Source organism: Sinocyclocheilus anshuiensis, unplaced genomic scaffold, assembly GCF_001515605.1.
Source record: "Sinocyclocheilus anshuiensis isolate Anshui unplaced genomic scaffold, SAMN03320099.WGS_v1.1 scaffold861, whole genome shotgun sequence".
NCBI classification, from domain to species: domain Eukaryota; kingdom Metazoa; phylum Chordata; class Actinopteri; order Cypriniformes; family Cyprinidae; genus Sinocyclocheilus; species Sinocyclocheilus anshuiensis.
Genome location: NW_015554217.1, coordinates 673,482 through 691,652, shown reverse-complemented (window position 1 = coordinate 691,652; position 18,171 = coordinate 673,482). Strand labels below are relative to the sequence as shown.

The following is an 18,171-nucleotide window of genomic DNA, read 5'->3' as shown; positions in this document are numbered from 1 at the left end:
GTTCCTCTCATATAACTAGATGGCAGGATGAGACTAAACACGGCCTCCAGATCTGTCCCCTGATACACACCCATCAGCAGGAGAGTGTGAAGTAAACTGAGCAGAGGAGCCAGCAGGAGCTCTATGCTTCCCCCTGCAGGATCCCTCACACCCTGCCCTACTGCTCCTTGCCTCCTTCAGCATTGCTATGACAACATCCTTTAATACATCCAGTGGGAACTCTGGGCAGTCTTGGCGCAAGTTACTCCACAAAGCCCAGGCCTCATTTCCATCCATCACGTCTATTTTGTAAGCTCTGATGAAGCAAGGTGATGCAAAACACATTCTGGGCCATAAGGAAGTGCTGAGATCAATTCCTGGGAATCTCTGCACCTTCCAATTGTTTTTATAGACTGTAATCGACTGCTTGGTGTCCGTAATGGGCACCAGGTCCGTTTCGGGATTTCGCCTAGGGCGTCAAATTGGCTAGAAACGGCCCTGATGGGCACAATGTATTCGTGGGTCATGGCCTGCCTGGCCCTGGCATGGGCACTGAGGTGGGTGTTGATGAGGAGGTTGTAGTAACTTGTCCGCAGGTGACCTGGCATTCTAGAGCACTGCAAGTTGAACAAGAGTTGTGATTGGTCCACATGGCTGCAGATGGCGTGGCTTACATGTGTGTTTCCATGAGCTGAAAGGGCAGAGTAGAGGTGAAGGGTGTGGTCATGGAACTTCAGGAGATCACACTGTTCGGACAGTTCCAGAATGTCCACACACCTGAAAGAGGGAGAAGAAGATAACCACACAACAAGAAAAAACAACAACAGTTGTATTATATAGTATTTTGTTTTTGTTTAGTTTTTTCATTTAACACATTTTTTAATAGATTTCTATTTTTAAACAGCAGTTTTTTGGGGGAAAATTCAGAAATTCACATCATATAAAATGGCCCAAAGGTCAAGCAGGGAAAAGTTATCAGAACAAAAAAACAAATCTTACTTTAAATCTTATCTTAAAAATACAAATTTATAAAATACACTACAAAACAATTACATTTTGCTGTCATGTTTAAAATTTTAATTTACCAAATTCAAAACTATAAAATACGATTTCAATTTTGTTAATTGCCACATAAAAAAAATCGAATTTAAATCTTTTTAGTATTTTTTTTCTAGCTCCATAGATAAAAATGGCAAAAACGATGAAAAGTGTATAATATTTTTCATAATGCATAATGTATAACATTTGTATATGGTATATGTCACGGTATATGAGAAGTCACTTGACATCTCCAATGTGACATCTCCAAATACACAATAAAGCACTATATAAATGCTTCATTCATTCATTCATTCATTCATATATATATATATATATGTAATCAGGATTGATTTAACACTCAACAAATTTTCACTGTTGCATTCATGTTAAGTTTAAACCTCAGGTGTCTTAGTGAGGAATTTTATTTTTATATACTTATTTGAAAGGCGGACATATTTCACATTCTCCTCTGCATGTTCATCAGAGAGTCCAATATGGACACCAAAAGCCAGAAGAGTCCTTCCACAACACAAAAAGAAGTATGATTAATAATGAAGAGCTAATTGTTCATTAGGCACAATAATCGATGGCATACCTGAGGATATCCTCAGATGACTAGAGGTTATGAATTCGCTCCTGATCTGGAAGTTTGGAAAACTCAACTAGACACGAGTGTACTTTTTTGCTCTCATCTTTAACCTAGGAGAAGAGATGCCGTTTTCAATATACATCAGAATGAGATGAAAATACTGAAAGGATGTTACTCCGTTACTTACAGGTCCGTAGGTCCAGCCCTGCTCTATTTTGTCAATAAGCCAGAGTTCATGGAGGTTTTCAGCTAATCTTTCTCTGATCTGCTCCAGCTGTGGAGGATATTCAACCTGATAAGATACAGAGTTGAGCGCAAGGGTGTCAGACACTCATACAAGTTGATGCAAGACAGCTTGTAGCTTGAAATAACTGTACTGATGCTAAATTTAAAATAATCACAGCATACTTAAAACTGAATGAGTACCTTGCTGGAATCCACTGGAATGGGTATAAAGGTCACTGGGCTTATAGGTACAACAGGGCCTAAGAGGTCACGTTGACTTTCAGTGTGATTTCGTGTGAGTCCGTGAAACAGCTCCAGCTTGCAGCGGGATTTGGGGAGGACAGCTTCAGTGCATGGAGAGAAGCCAGCTGGAGGAAGAAACCTAAACTCCCCCTGTCGACCTCCAAACAGCACACACACCCTGATGAAAAAAAAAAAAAAACAAGCACTATTAAGCTGTTTTAGGATGTATAGGTCAGATTTAGGGAGATTTATTTAAAACAAAATGAGGTAGAATTGGGGAATCAGACCATATTTTTCATTGTGTGATGAATTGTGAGCAAACAAACCTACAAGTAACACAACATGCAAAATCTAAATCTATTCATAGGTAACTCACTGCACTCCAGCTGAGAAGCTGACCACTGGAAACAGCAGCCCATCCACATTGAAGTTCTCCAGCATGCCTTGAACTGGCTGTCCATTGACCCGGAAGGAGATGCAAGTTGTACTAAGGTCAAGACAGCAACTAATGACATCATCCTCCCTTGCAAGTGCTGATTGGGTGAGGTGACCCTCCGACCTACACCTCCTAGGAAAGAATACACAAACAGTGTTTAGATTTCACTAGGATACATTTATTGATACATATACAGTAAAAACAGCAGTATTGTGAAATATTACTACAATTTAATATAACTGTTTAATTAAACTGTTTACAATAATATAACTATTGTAATATATATTGTAAAATGTAATTTATTCCTGTGATGGCAAAGCTGAATTTTTAGCAATCATTTCTGCAGTCTTCATTGTCACATTATCCTTCAGAAATCATTAGTTTATGCTCATTTGGTGCTAAAGACATTTCTTATAAACATTAATGTTGAAAATAGTTCAAAATAACTTTTATTTTTGAGCAATTTAACCCATTCTTGCTGATTAACTTTAAAAAAAAAAGTAAACATTTGAACAGTATTGTATGTGCTTATTCTCTATCTTACCTGTCCAGAGCTGGAGTCCATCAAAGCCATAAGAGCAAAGGTCGTCTCCTACACCGTTTGACCCCCAGCCGTGAGCCCCTGTGGGGGAGGGATGGTACCCTTCAGTGCTGGCCCAACCCACTCGCAGGTGAGTTAGCTCTGCGGTCACAAAAGGCTCCACTACAACCTCATAATACCACTTCTTGTATTGGGCACAGTCATCTCTTGCACACAGGAAGATGTTTGGAAGAACACTAAACAGAAATAACAAACAAAAATAATAAAATGTTCTATACCATTTTTATAAACATTTACACTCACAGTTGGTCAAGTTCTATATTATAACAGACTAAAATAATATTTTTTTAGATGCACTAAATACCTCTAAATGTACCTTTTACTATAAATTTGTGGTGTGGGAGTTGATAACAGATCACCTGAAAACTTGATTAACCAGTCTTGTCTGTAGCAGCAGGTCTCTTTCTGGCAGCAGTGTGTCACAAATCAAATGCTGATTAGAGAGGACGGCCATGCCATGACACACACAGGGTGAACACAACATGTCCAAGATCTAAAGATGAAAAAAAAAAAAAAAGTAAAAAAACATGCACAAACATGTTAAATAGTAATTAGTAAATGTTAATAGTACAATCCAGAAAGCACTGACCACAATAATTACAGTAAACAAATATACTAATGTTCAAAAGTTTAGGTTTAGTACGATTTTTAAAAAATAATAATACTTTTATTCAGCAAGTACACATTAAATAATTAAAAGTGACAGTAAAGGCATTTAAAATGTAACAACATATTTATATTATCTATTTCAAATAAATGCATTCTTATGATCTTTCTGTTCATCAAAGAATTCCAAAAAAATCTTATCGATTTTCACAAAAAAAATTATTAAGCAGCACAACTGTTTTCAACATAATAATAAGAAATTGAGAACCAAATCATCATATTAGAATGATTTTGATGGATCATGCGACACTGAAGGCTGGAGTAATGGCTGCTGAAAATTACATTTTAAAATATATAAGTGAGTTAAATTTAGTTATTTTTAATTATTATATTATTTCACACTGTTTTTACTGTATTTCTGATCAAATAAATGCACACCCCGGTACTGTACATGTTACCTTATGGTTCCTTCCATGTTTGACCAGGAGCGGGATGATAGATTTTATGTGACTTTCCTTAATGGCGTTCAAAGCTTCAGGACTTTCTACTAAAACACAATGTAACACTTCCAATATTCCTAAAAAAAGAAAAGTAACAAATAAGAGGGTGACGCATTAAAGCAATGTCTAGACTCTAAAATCAACTTATTCTAGTCACAATATGAGCTAAACAATTTTGCAAAACATCTACCAGAGGAAGCCTCCAGCCTCTCCAGTCTGCTGACCAGCCAGTCCAAGGAACCAGAAAAGTGGGCACAGTTATTCCGATTACCCCTGATTAGGGCAGCTGCAGGGAAAATAGAATTGTTAATAAAAGATAAACCTGAATTATAAATCTTGAAACATGAGTCATCCTATACCTAGCAGCTCATAAAAAGAGTTCAAGATCATTTCCCATGACTCTCCTGTCTCTTTCCCAGCAGCCTCTGCAAAATGAGTGGCACTGTTGTACACATGCAAGTGATCGATGCAGTCCAGCACCAGAGTGATTATACCCTGTGAAAAGCACAATGAAGCAGAATAAAAAAGTAAACAGTTCAGATATTATTGAACTGTATAGCAAGATATATGAGCTTTCTCATTCACCGCCGGTATTACCTCATCTTGGAAGAGATTTTGTCTGTTCTTCAGTGCTCTAATATCTCCCTGTCTGACCTCGTGGTCCTGACCCATTTCAGGACATTGAAAATAACCAAGCAAATCCTGGAGGGTCAGATGGACCATCTCAACTGGAAGATCCATATCAGTGATGTTTTGCTTCTGGCTGACATCATCTAACCCCCTTCAGAAGTGACGAAAATCATTACAAAACATAAATGTGCTTCTTTGAACCCTTTTTGGCCGTTTAAAAACATTTGGAAATAGAAATGCTGAAGCAAAGCTCACATAAGCACACATTATTTCATCTGCTACCACTGTACTATTTTCTATATTTACCTAATGAATTTTGAAAAGAGAAGGGCAGAGCTTCGAATTAAACAAGCAGCTTGTGGCTCCTCCCTCTGAGAGCAAGAGAGAGTGATTCCATCATCCATGTGACCTTCTGCTTGTAAAACAGCCTGTGAGAGAGAACCACTTCATTTCAATTATTTTAACGGGAATTCATATCAGGCAGAGCCAATAAAAAAGCAAGGTGTTTTGGCTTTGTTAACCTGTAGTTCCTGAGTTCACTGGAATTGTCTAATGTCCACTGCCTTTCAAATTTTGGGGGGTAGTAAGATTTTTTTTTTTGGAAGGAAGGAATGAAGGAAGGAAATTAATTATTTTATTCAGAAAGGATGCATTAAATTGATCAAAAGTGGCAGTAAATACATTTATAAAATAACTCATTTAAAAGATGATTACAAAAGATCCCTATTTCAGATAAATGCTGCTCTTATGAACTTTCTATTCATCAAAGAATCCTGAGAAAAAAAATGTAGTACAGTTTCCACTAACAAACCACAATCTTTTCAACATTAATAAATGTTTCTTGAGCACCAAATGAGCACATTAGAATGATTTCTGATGCTCTGTATTGTAAGTGTTCTTATCTAGTATGAATTTAGACCTTATTTTATTAATTTACATAAGTTTACCTGTCTCTGTGGCACACTTTCCTTCTGTCTCCTGGAGTCAGTGGTCTGATATGTGTGCCAAAGTCCAGTGTCAACTTGCTGAATGAAGCAGAGAGAGTCTCCATATTTGATCTCAGGTGCACCCATGCCATCTCTCCTCTTAAAGTGTGAGCTCTCCTGGCTCTCTTCCTATAAAATACAGAAAGAATAATGTTTATATTGATCATAATCAAAATTTATTACCACAACACACTCAAGTGTAGACAGGAAAATGATGTTGAGACTATACAATATAACAAAAAATGTGATTTATCTGGTAATGTTGTGTTTATGGCTGATATTATCCAACCTTTGATGCACGGAGACAGAATGCAGTACATTTAACATCAGCTCTCTCTTTTTCCACCAGCTGTAGTCCCCGATCATGAGTCAGTCCCAGGTATAATCCAGTGGAAAGGTGCCGAAGACGGAATGGCTGACCCCAGTGTGTGTGGCTGCCACTCCACCTGCAAATAATCCTTCACTAAAGCAATCTGACCAATACAGGAGGAATAAATATATACCTTTGACTAACTGTCATTCACTAACTAGCTGGAGGAATACCTACGCAACATGTAACGTTTCAAGCCTCCATAAAGATCCAGCTTTAAGAGATACTGAGCCCCCCTCAAAATCGACAGATCTGGAGGAAAAGAGGGAAAATGGTGAAATAGGATGTCATAAATGTAATTCAATCAGTTAGGTGACCTCTCTGACCTGCGTTCCTTCCATCTGTGTTTAGATGCTGGAATGGTCAAACATGTAGTAGACGCACAGTATCCCCCACCTCTCACATTACCTGCAGGTCAAAATCAAACAGATGAAACACTGACACACATTTTATTCAAACCTCCAGCAAAAATATTCAATTATAAAATATTACAAAAATAACTATAACAGTTTTTTATCTATTACAGATAGTACAAAATATTGTATTTACAATACACCCATATATATATATATATATATTATGACCATATATATATATATAATGTATATAAATATATACAAAAATTACAACAATTGACAAAATATTTTAAAAAACTGTCTATATAAAGTTTAAATATATATTTGTCTATATAACTTTTTGTTTGGCCATTTTGAAATACATCTGAAAACATCAATTTTTTACCATATGGTCACAGATTGCATAAATTTTAGGCAATGTATTTAGTCACTGAGCATAAAAATCAGCCATTAAGATCTAGACACTAAACAAATGTTTAAATGATTAATAACATGTGATTGGTCATCTACCCTGTGTCTCTGCCGTCTGAGTAGAAACAAGAGCCACACTCCACAATGTTTACTGGAAAGCAGCATCCACCCAGCCAATGCCATTGTCATTACCTTCACCGTTACTCCACAACACATGCTAGAAAGAGAGACAGGTTGTCACACTGCATAAAATATATAAATAGATATAAACAGATAACCATGAATGAATGAATGGATTTACTCACTAGATATCTCTCAGAGGAAACACTAACTATGAGATCATCACCCACTCTGACTTTCTCACCCTCTGATCTCTGTTTGGACGCAGGGTGGACACCTCACCTGAAACCATACAAAACCATCACAACATCAATAGTATGTCAGCCCTAGTCTTTATCAAACATGTATTCATACGAGAAGATTAAAACATTCACACTCATTTCACAGTATACAGGGGGAGAATATGAACTTACCCTTTGTGTCCTCCTGCAAACCAACATCAAAAGCCAGTTTGTGAGAGGAGAGGCCTGATGTGGACAGACAGCAAAGATACTAAAACAAGACAGAAGAGGTCTTTATTCACCCCCCAGAGCCGTGTGAGGCACGTTTTATCATGGATGCACACACTTTATTTGACGACTTGTGGACTGTTCAACTGCAACACCCGCTGACTACAATCTGGATTCGTCTGAAAGAAGAAAGTCATATACACCCAGGATGCTTCGAGGGTGAGTAAAACACAGTCTAATTTTCATTTTTGGGTAAACTAACCCTTTTTAAAGTGGGAAAGAAAGGGCTTTTCCATATTTGGTAAGTTACAGTGGAGAAAGCAAGCAAGGAAGAAAGAAAGAAAAGAAGAAAACAAACAAAAGCATCAAATAAAAAAAAAATAACATAATTAATGCGAATGATCAACTATACATTATACAAGTAAAAACATACTATATTATGCAAAACACTCTATTATGCATACATATTTTAGGCCTACATTATGTTAATTACACTTTATTCAAAACATTCAATAAAAAAGCAGAGACTTGGCCTTTTCATAAGTAAGGTTTATTTCATTTATGCCACTGTAAAACACACATTTGGCTTTCCTGTTCATAGAATTCAACAGCAGACATTCACAAATCAAAACTGATTTGATAGGTTAACAAATTGACCAAAAATCAATCAAATGCACTGTGTCAATCATTGTACACTGAACTAGTGTGACCTATAGAAATTTTCTGTATTCATATAAGCTTGACTGACACTCTGGGATTCACATACTTTTACACTCTTCACTGTGTATGGTTTACATGCGGTTCAATACAGACAAGAAAACAATTGTTTGTGTGTTAAGCAGGCTGTTTGTCTATCGTTCCAAACGGTTCACATACTTTAACCCACAACTGTAAATTTAGTATTTTATCATAATTTGTTTTTTGCTTTCTTTATTTGACAAGCCCTGTAGTAGTACATACATCAACACTTCATGTAATCACCAAATTGAAGAAAATGTTCAAGCATTCACAATATTCAAAATGGCATGTACAACTCACTAGTGAGGAGGACTAGGATCACCTCTTCCTAATTTATATAAACTTTTACTGTATATGAAATCAGGCACTGTTAGGTTTTTAGGTGATTATGCTGTTGAGAATAGAGCTATTCATGTGGCTTTTTTAAAACCAGGGACACTATAGTACACTATAGGAAAAAATAAGAGAAGCATAGTGGTTAGGTCAATCTTTCTCAATTTGGGCATAATTCAAATGTGCAAAATCTTACATACTGTAGGTTTAACACTACCACACAAAATAGATTTCGTTCTGGGATTGGAAAAGTTTAGAGAAAAATGCATAAAACCTAAAACTACTTAAACATATTTAATTCTGAATTTAGTGCAACTATAGATTTTGCTGTAATTCAAGTGACAAATTATTAATCATCTTTGTATATTTTCTCTGTATTATAATAGCCTACATGAAGGACAGTAAAAAAGTTTCGCATGCCTTGGATTCGACAATTTATGAGACAGTGAATCTAAAATTCACATTTTTTTGGATTGTTACAGATGAATAACCACTTTTTTTTTTTTTTTTTTACTTGCATTCTTTTCACTTCCAGACTGCATTCCATGTGTACTCACTTAAACATTTTATATCAATCATCTAGCAAAATACATCAAATGAGATTAAAAACTGAAATTGTGCTCATTTTGTTTATTTGCCATGTTTTCATTTCTTGAGGCTGTTGATCTGAAGGGTAAAGAATTTTCTTGGTTAACGAGTGAGGCGGGGTCGAAAAGGTCAGAGGTGTTGAGAGAGTTAAAGGTCACTCTCTCCGTACAGGGCTGTGGAGAAGGCAGTGTAGTCAAGGGCTCCAGGCAGAGCCCCGGGGCCGGAGTATGGGGGCATCCTGCTGATGCAGTACTCTGCCTGGTCTGGAGGAAGCTCTCGCCTCAACTCATCTGCCAGAATATATGGCTATTCAAAACACAATAAACAACAGATCAGATAATTTTTCAGGTGCAAAAGACTGTTCTGAAGAGAACTGTTAAGGTTAAGCAAGCAACACACACACCTTGTCTGCAGCGAGGATCCTGAAGGAAGCGATGACCTGTTCAGCTGTGTCTGTGTCCGCTGTCTCTCTTGTCATGAAGTCAATAAAAGACTGGAATGACACAATGCCTGAAGCATTTGGATCAACCAGCATCATGATCCGAGCAAACTCCACCTCACCCTGAAAAAACACACACACAGACATTTATAGCATTTAAATACTACTCCATCATTGTAGTGTGTTGAAATTCATTTGAGTATATGTATTTATTTATTTATATATATATATATGTTCATGAATGTAAATATTTATTCACAATCAGATATATAATCTGTATTTTTCCCAGGAAAAAATCTTAAAAATCCTTAAAACAAATGTTTTTGACAAACAAAATTGTATAAAATGAGATTTGTTTTAAGAAAATATATTCATTGCACTTAGTATAATTGTTTATAATTTACATAATTTTAGATTTTAATTAAGTTTATCTTTCTAACATCCCTGGCAAAATAGTTGTTTTTTGTTTTGAGCATGAACTTCACAAAATTGTATCCGATTTTATCTTTAAAAAAATTACCCAGCCATTAAATTTAAATGAATATAGCTAAATAATAACAATACTAAATTAATAAAATAAATATATTTGGCAAATTTGTTGTTTCTTGTTTTAAGCATGAACTTCACAAAACTTTATTAGATTTTATCTTTAAAAATAAAAAATGCCACTCTCATAAAATTAAAATTAACAGCAAAATAATAATAATACAAAATAAATTAAATATATTTTGCTTAGATATTTTATACTGGAAAACAACACAAAAATACTGCTTAAGAAACTTATTTTTTAGTTTGTAATCAATGAACCCTATTTAAGACCCTACCAGATCATAACCCATCGAGATCAGACAGGCCCTAAAGTCATCTGAATCCATCGCCCCATTCTTCTTCTGCATGGGAAAGGTTCAAGGGCAAAGTTTGAGGGTGTGTGGGTGATGCAGCAACATGGTTGGAATAATGAAGCAATGTGGAGTAGGGAAAGAGACAGCACCTAACACAGAAACACAAATAAAAAGACAGCACACAACCACGGACAGAAACATACAAAAGCAGAGGTACATTAGAACTATATTCTGCTGCCCAGGGAATGCATATGTATAAATCTATGCAAAGAATTACACATTGGGGTCAAGGGTTAGAGGTCATGTTGGTTAGTACCTGTTTGTCACTTCCTAAATGTCCAAGACTGATCAGACATGCTCGAAACTCATTAGGCCTGAGTTTACCCCTCTCCTCCTGAGAGCAAGTACCCACAACACACAAAACCATGCACAGGATGCGAGCAGAAATGAAGTAAAAGGTGATTGATAAAAATAGATAAAACAGCACAAAATCTCTTTATAAGGAATGAGTGCTATATTCAACATTTTATTAAAAATAGTTTCATTTAACTCTTTTAGCACAAACTGCATCTATTTCACATCTGATTTTAGACTAAATACTGCAAATGATCTCCCATTCCTTTAAATGAATGGAAAGATAATTGCCACTCTTGCAATGTGATGCCTCTGAAGAAGTGAAGGCAAGACATAACACAAAGCAAATATGAAATTAATATGTCTCAGCTGAAATAAAAGAGACTTACATATGTATGTATAATGCTCAGTCAAAGTGGAGAAGGGTTTAGTTTAGTTGGTATGGTTTAATGATGATTAGTATAGCATCCATTCAACAAGGAAACAAGCGAGTAGTTACGAGTTCATAAAGTCTGAGTACAGCACCCGATCAAAGTGGTTGAAAGAGGATCGGAATTCAATCATCTGCTCCTGGCTGATGCCTTTTGCATCACGTGTCAGAATTTGAGTCTCAATTTCATTAATAGTGCGAGCGATCGTAGTCAAAAGGAGCTCCCAGCCAACACGAATATGCTGCAGAGGAAAGAGAAATACTGTTGTAAAAATTAATTCACAATTAAGTGAGAATTCAAACATGCGTCACATACATTTCTATGTACACACCATTCAAAGGTTTAGGCATTTTTAATATTTTTGAAAGAAGTATCTTACTTTCATCAAGGCTGCATTCATTATTTTAATACATTTTCAAATGTAATTTATTTTTGTGATGCAAAGCTGATTTTTAAGCAGCTATTACTCACATGATCGTTCAGAAGTCATCCTAATATGCTGATTTGGTGCTCAAGAAACAATTCTTATTATTATCAGTGTTGAAAACATTTGTGCTGCATAATACTTTTGTGGAAATCAGATTCTTTTATGAATTAATTCAAAAGAAGAGCATTTATTTGAAATTGAAATCTTTTATAACATTATAAAATGTCTTTATTGTAACTTTTGATCAATTTAATGTGTCCTTGCTGGAAAAAAAGTTAATTGTGTGGATGTGTACCAAAGCTGATCAGGCATGCTTTAAACTCATCAGTCCTGAGTTTACCCCTCTCCTCCCGAGAGCAAGTACCCACAACAAACAAAAACATGCACAGAATGTGAGCAGAAATTATAAAACTAGAAGTGCTATATTCATCAAATTAGTGCCATTTAACTCTGATTTTAGCACAAATTGCATCTATTTCACATCTGATTTTAGACATACTAAATACTGCAAATGATCTCTCATGTCAAGCTAAATTTGTTCCACTAAATGAATGGAAAGATAATTACCACTCTTGCACTGTGATGCCTCTGAAGAAGTGAAGGCAAGACATAACACAAAGCAAATATGAAATTAATATGTCTCAGCTGAAATAAAAGAGACTTACATATGTATGTATAATGCTCAGTCAAAGTGGAGAAGGGTTTAGTTTAGTTGGTATGGTTTAATGATGATTAGTATAGCATCCATTCAACAAGGAAACAAGCGAGTAGTTACGAGTTCATAAAGTCTGAGTACAGCACCCGATCAAAGTGGTTGAAAGAGGATCGGAATTCAATCATCTGCTCCTGGCTGATGCCTTTTGCATCACGTGTCAGAATTTGAGTCTCAATTTCATTAATAGTGCGAGCGATCGTAGTCAAAAGGAGCTCCCAGCCAACACGAATATGCTGCAGAGGAAAGAGAAATACTGTTGTAAAAATTAATTCACAATTAAGTGAGAATTCAAACATGCGTCACATACATTTCTATGTACACACCATTCAAAGGTTTAGGCATTTTTAATATTTTTGAAAGAAGTATCTTACTTTCATCAAGGCTGCATTCATTATTTTAATACATTTTCAAATGTAATTTATTTTTGTGATGCAAAGCTGATTTTTAAGCAGCTATTACTCACATGATCGTTCAGAAGTCATCCTAATATGCTGATTTGGTGCTCAAGAAACAATTCTTATTATTATCAGTGTTGAAAACATTTGTGCTGCATAATACTTTTGTGGAAATCAGATTCTTTTATGAATTAATTCAAAAGAAGAGCATTTATTTGAAATTGAAATCTTTTATAACATTATAAAATGTCTTTATTGTAACTTTTGATCAATTTAATGTGTCCTTGCTGGAAAAAAAGTTAATTGTGTGGATGTGTACCTCCATAGTGTAGTTAGTATGTTTGTTGTCAAAGATAAGTGACTCCTGGATGAGTTGGTGATCTCCCTCCAGTCTGTCTATGTTGGGTTTATAGCTGACGATCACATGCTCATACTGCTTCAGCTGGGTCATCTGATCCTCCAAAGTCCCACCCGTCGCCATAGAACAATGACCAATTTCCTGATAGATAGATAGATAGATAGATAGATTATGGACGGACGGACGGACAGATAGACAGATAGATAGATAGATAAAAATGTCTAATTTTCATCATTCATTATCATTAGCACAGGTGATGGCTGAAGTCACCCACCTCCATCCTGGCCTGTATCCAGGGTCCGATGAGGTTGGCTTGGGCAGCAAACTGGCGTCTGAGCCTTTCGTTGGCATGCTGTTGCGCTAACTCCTCCTGCAGTGCACTGTCACGCTGGGGAACCAGCTTCTTCACCTGAACACACAAACACACATCATCATCATGATCATGATTTTGTTTTGAAGATTACAGGAATTGTTTAGAATGGCTTAGAATTAGATATTAGAAGATACATTTGAGTTTTAACTTTAAGAATATTTCTGTGCAGTAATGGAACAGAATGGATGTCTGATTTTTGTGTGTTTGACCTTGTCCCACTTGATGGCAATCTCTTCTGTAGTTATGGTGCTGTAGGGGTTGGTGAGGTCTCCACGAATGCCGTAATTCTGGGAGATCTTCAGGACTTCCTGCTGTATGCCAAGGATCGCCTGCCTTTCTGCATCTGCCTCAGGAAGTGTGGCCTTAAACTGCTCGTGAGCAGCTATCAGAGTCTACACACAATGGATAACTTGTTTTTATATAAATACTACTACCATTCAAAGTCTGAGGTCAGTACAATTTTTTCAAAGGAATTAATACTTTAATTCAGCAAGGATGCATTAATCTAATCAAAATGGCAGACTTTTACATTATTACAAAATATTTCTATTTCAAATAAATGTTGTTTTTTGGAACTTTGTGGTCTTTTTCTGTATTGATAATAAGAAATGTTCAAGCACCAAATCAGCTTATTAAAATAATTTCTGAAGGATCATGTGACGCTGAATCCTGGAGTAATAGCTGATGAAAATTCAGCTTTGCCATCATAGGAATAAAAAATAAATTTTAAAACAGTTATTAAATTGTAATAATATTTTACAATATACCATTTTACTGTATTTTTATATAATAAAATAAATGCATCCTTGGTGAGCATAAGAAACTTCTTTCAAAACCTTAGAAAAAGTCAGAAAGTAATACATATGTGACAGCTGGGACTGTGGAAATCCTAGTCTGTTTCACAACATAAGAATGTAAAAATAGTTGTGTGTACCTGGACCTCTTCAATGGTGTGCACTATGAACATATCCTGTAAGTCTTCCATGGCTCCCTCCATCCAGTTATTAAAGGGTGCAGATCTCTTTGCGTATTCCAGAAACAACTGCTCCACCGTCTCCAAAAGTTTCTCAGTCCTCTGTAAAAATGTAACACTGATTCAAACCTTTTGCTTTCTTTAATACTTTGATTTATCTAAAATTTATAGTACATAAGTTGTGACACAGACAGCATACCTCCAAAGACTCTCTGCGTTTCTGAGTGAGTGTACCCAGTTGGTCCCAGAGGTCACAAATACTTTGACACTTTTGATTCACTGATGCAACATCATGATAGTCCAGCTCACTTTAGAAATATAAAAGAGAAGATAAAAGATAAAAGACTTTATACCACAATATTGCATTTGCTATTGAGTCTGTCCCCCTCTAGTGGTAAACAAATGTAGTACTCACTAACTTTACATTGGTGTGGAATATTCTAGACTTTTGTATCATTTTCTTTCCATGTAGACCATTTGATAATGTTAGTCAAGGTTTCTTGGATTAAAAAAAGTTGTAATTTCGTTTTTCATAAGCATTTTCCACTCTCTCTCTAAAGGCATACACTACACAGTTTTTGCCCCGATTTACAGTTTTGGGTAAGTTGACGCTAGTTGCCAAAAGTTAGAGCCAGTCTGCAGACTTGAGTTGACAGATTTTGTAGAAAAGCGCATAGTGTATGATGGTCACAGACTCCGATTTTTTTAGCTTCAGACTATGATTCCATCAAGTTGGTGGATATCAAACATGTTTTTAGAATTTGTCACGCGTCTCCTAGCAACAAGACACACATTTCTGCCTGAGTTGGCTGTGATTGGAACGACTTTAAAGTCTGCTAGTGTATGATCCTCAGTCATTTAGTGTATAATGGCAAGTTTTTCGTCAGTATCTATTACAAAGTCGGTAAGTGTATGATGCCCAGTATTTTAAGATCTGTTCTGTTTTTAAAAGTTGTGTAGTGTATTCCAGCCTGTTTTGATAACTCTAAAATTATTTTCTGTTTGCTTTTTGTGTCTAAATTAACATTAGTATGCTAATCATCATAAGTATGCTCCATAGTTTATAAGTAATATCACCCTGTACCTACTGAGACTACATAAAGGTCAGAATCTGTCAGTCAAATACCAAATGCATGCACACACACACACACACACTCTAACCAGGCCTGCAGGGAGATAATGAATGTTAAAATAGAAAGTCTGCGATTCAAGCACCAAAGTATGCTGTAAGCATGGTGCATGTATATGTGTGTCTAGCTATGGATAAGTAGTGTAAGAGATATGAAGCTATTAAGACCCTGTAAGGTGATGAGAAACTGAACATGACAGGTTAGTTACAAGGACAAAGAACTTGTGCACTACATCCAAACATCTGACATTGGTAAGATCATTTTCAATGTCTCTTTTGCTCAACAAAAGCATTTATTTGAAGAAAATACAATAAAAACAGTCATATTGTGAAATATTAATTTAAAATATGTTCATATTTTTTAAAATGTAGTGTATTCTTGTAATGGGAAAGCTGAATTTTCAGCAGCAATTACTCCAGTCTTCAGTGTCCAATGATTTTTTAGAAATCACTCTAATATGCTGATTTGGTGTAGTAACACTCAAGTAACACTCTTATAATTATCAATGTTGAGAACAGTTGAGCTGCTTAACAGCTTTGTGGAAACCGTGATACATTTTTTAAAGAATTCTTTGATGAATATAAAGTAAAAAAAACAACAACATCTATTTAAAATAAATGATTTTTGTAATAATGTAAAAGTCTTTACTGTCACTTTTGATCAATTTAATGAATCCTTGCTGAATAAAAGTCTTAATTTAAAAAAATGTATATTACTGACCCCAAGCTTTTGAATGTCAATGCACATACCAAAGTATACATTAAAATGAACAGCTAAATTAAATGAAGATCAGCAAAGAAAGTCGAAGTATTTTTGAAGATGATAAATCTAAAAGATCATACTTGAGCTCCTGAGCAATAGCAGCAATCTGCTCAACTCTGTCCTGGTGGGCGGAAAGGTCACTCTCAAATGCCTCGTGTTTCCTCAGCAAAGCTCGGACTTCCATTAAAGATGCTGACTCGTAGTCCTTCCGGGTCAACATCTCCTCCTTACCTATTGCAAAACACACATAAAGCATATATTAAGCATAATTTAGTGAACTTTCTTATTCAAAGTGGCTTATAGTTCTTTTTTAATTAAGTGCAGAATGCTGGTATTTTATTGATGACACCACTTAATGTTCAGGACTCACCTGCAGCCCAGGTCTCATGGTTGGTAGCTTTCTGCCTGAATTTCTCTGCTAGATGGTCCAATCTTTCCAGTCTCCTGATCTCCGTCAGCAGCCATTCCTCATAGCCCTTCTCTGCCTGGTCCAGCCCCTGCCACGCACTTGCTATGTCCTAAACAGACAAACACAAACCAAATCATCAACAATGAAACCATTGAGAAACTTTAAGCATGTTCGCCTTACTGTTTTATAAGTGTATGTGTTTGTGACCAATATACCTATAAATCTACATTTTTTGAGAAATAATTTGCTGAAAAATGCCCACCAAAGCTAGCTAGTTAGATGAATAAAAATAAAATAAATATAAAATGCATATTAATATAAAAACAATTAAAATAAATAAATCAATACATTAAATATGTATTGATTTATTAAATACGGTAAAATATAACAAGCATAAATAAAATAAATATTAAATAAGATTATTAAATATAAAAATAAAAAACTATAAATGTTAAATAAATCAATAAATTAAATCAATACAACATAATAAACAAATTAAATTAAAAAAATAGAAAATACATATTAAAATAAAAACTATTAAAATAAATCAATAAATAATACAAAAAATAAATCAATAAATAATACAATACATATACATACATATAGACATCTAAGTAAAGATGTGTCACATGTGTCAAGCTCTCACCGAAACCATCTTGCCCTCAGAGGGCATAAACGCAGGCCGGTTGCTAATGCGGAGTTTAGTCTGAAGAGTGTTGAAGCTGATTTCCAATTGACACTTCTCCTGCACTTTGGGAGGTTTGTGCATCCTGCGGTAATCTCGGAAATCCTCCAGCTTCCGCTGCATCTCTGACATGGTCTTCTCCGGCACACGATTCTCGAGCCAGGGAATGGTACGTCTGATCCACTCCAGCAGCTACAGAATAGAGGAAATATTTAGGTTAAATATGTGTGCAGTGTGTGGAGTGTATCTGATGTGTGTTTAACTACAATATGTCTCCTGACCTCACTAGCCAGTCTTTCATAATCCTCCATCAACTTCTCATTTTCCTGATTCACTCCCAGCACCTTACAGATCCTGTTAGCAGCGGTTTCAGCCTGAGGGAGAGAAACATAGTTAGAACTAAGGTAGAGATGAATGGAAAGATAATTGATCTGCTCAATCTAGCACACGATACCTGTTCAGCTCCAGCAAAGGCATGGTAGAAGCAGGACACATATGTCATAATTGCTCTCTCATCAGGCTTGGGGGTGTTCAGGATGTCTGCAGGGAGAGGAGATGAGTTAAGGGACATCTCCATTAAGTGAAGGTGGAAATAAGGTGTGATGGAAGAAAATATAAATACCACAAGGAAACACAAGTCATGTTCATCTGCTAAAGTGGAAAATGAGGATACGCCT

General features: G+C 35.8%; 2 protein-coding genes and 1 pseudogene across 2 annotated transcripts in view; all 3 read right to left on the bottom strand.

Annotated features, from left to right (window-relative positions):
* Nucleotides 1-9,155, bottom strand: part of LOC107671097 (ryanodine receptor 2-like) — a 50,858-nt pseudogene extending 41,703 nt beyond the window's left edge.
* On the bottom strand, nt 8,080-18,123 carry LOC107671121 (alpha-actinin-2-like). Its single transcript, XM_016463968.1, has 14 exons — nt 17,949-18,123; nt 17,776-17,868; nt 17,456-17,686; nt 16,771-16,918; nt 16,481-16,631; nt 14,708-14,816; nt 14,470-14,610; nt 13,745-13,927; nt 13,437-13,571; nt 13,124-13,303; nt 12,496-12,642; nt 10,465-10,530; nt 9,605-9,763; nt 8,080-9,507 (listed from the first exon to the last, which is right to left on the bottom strand). The coding sequence occupies exons 1-14, from the start codon at nt 18,069-18,071 to the stop codon at nt 9,349-9,351; spliced, it is 2,025 nt and encodes a 674-aa protein (XP_016319454.1). The 5' UTR covers nt 18,072-18,123; the 3' UTR covers nt 8,080-9,348.
* LOC107671119 (alpha-actinin-2-like) overlaps nt 10,585-18,171 on the bottom strand; it is a 26,370-nt gene continuing 18,783 nt past the window's right edge. Inside the window, exon 19 of the mRNA XM_016463966.1 lies at nt 10,585-10,631. The gene's annotated coding sequence lies outside the window, so the exon portion shown is untranslated. The remainder of the gene's footprint in view (nt 10,632-18,171) is intronic.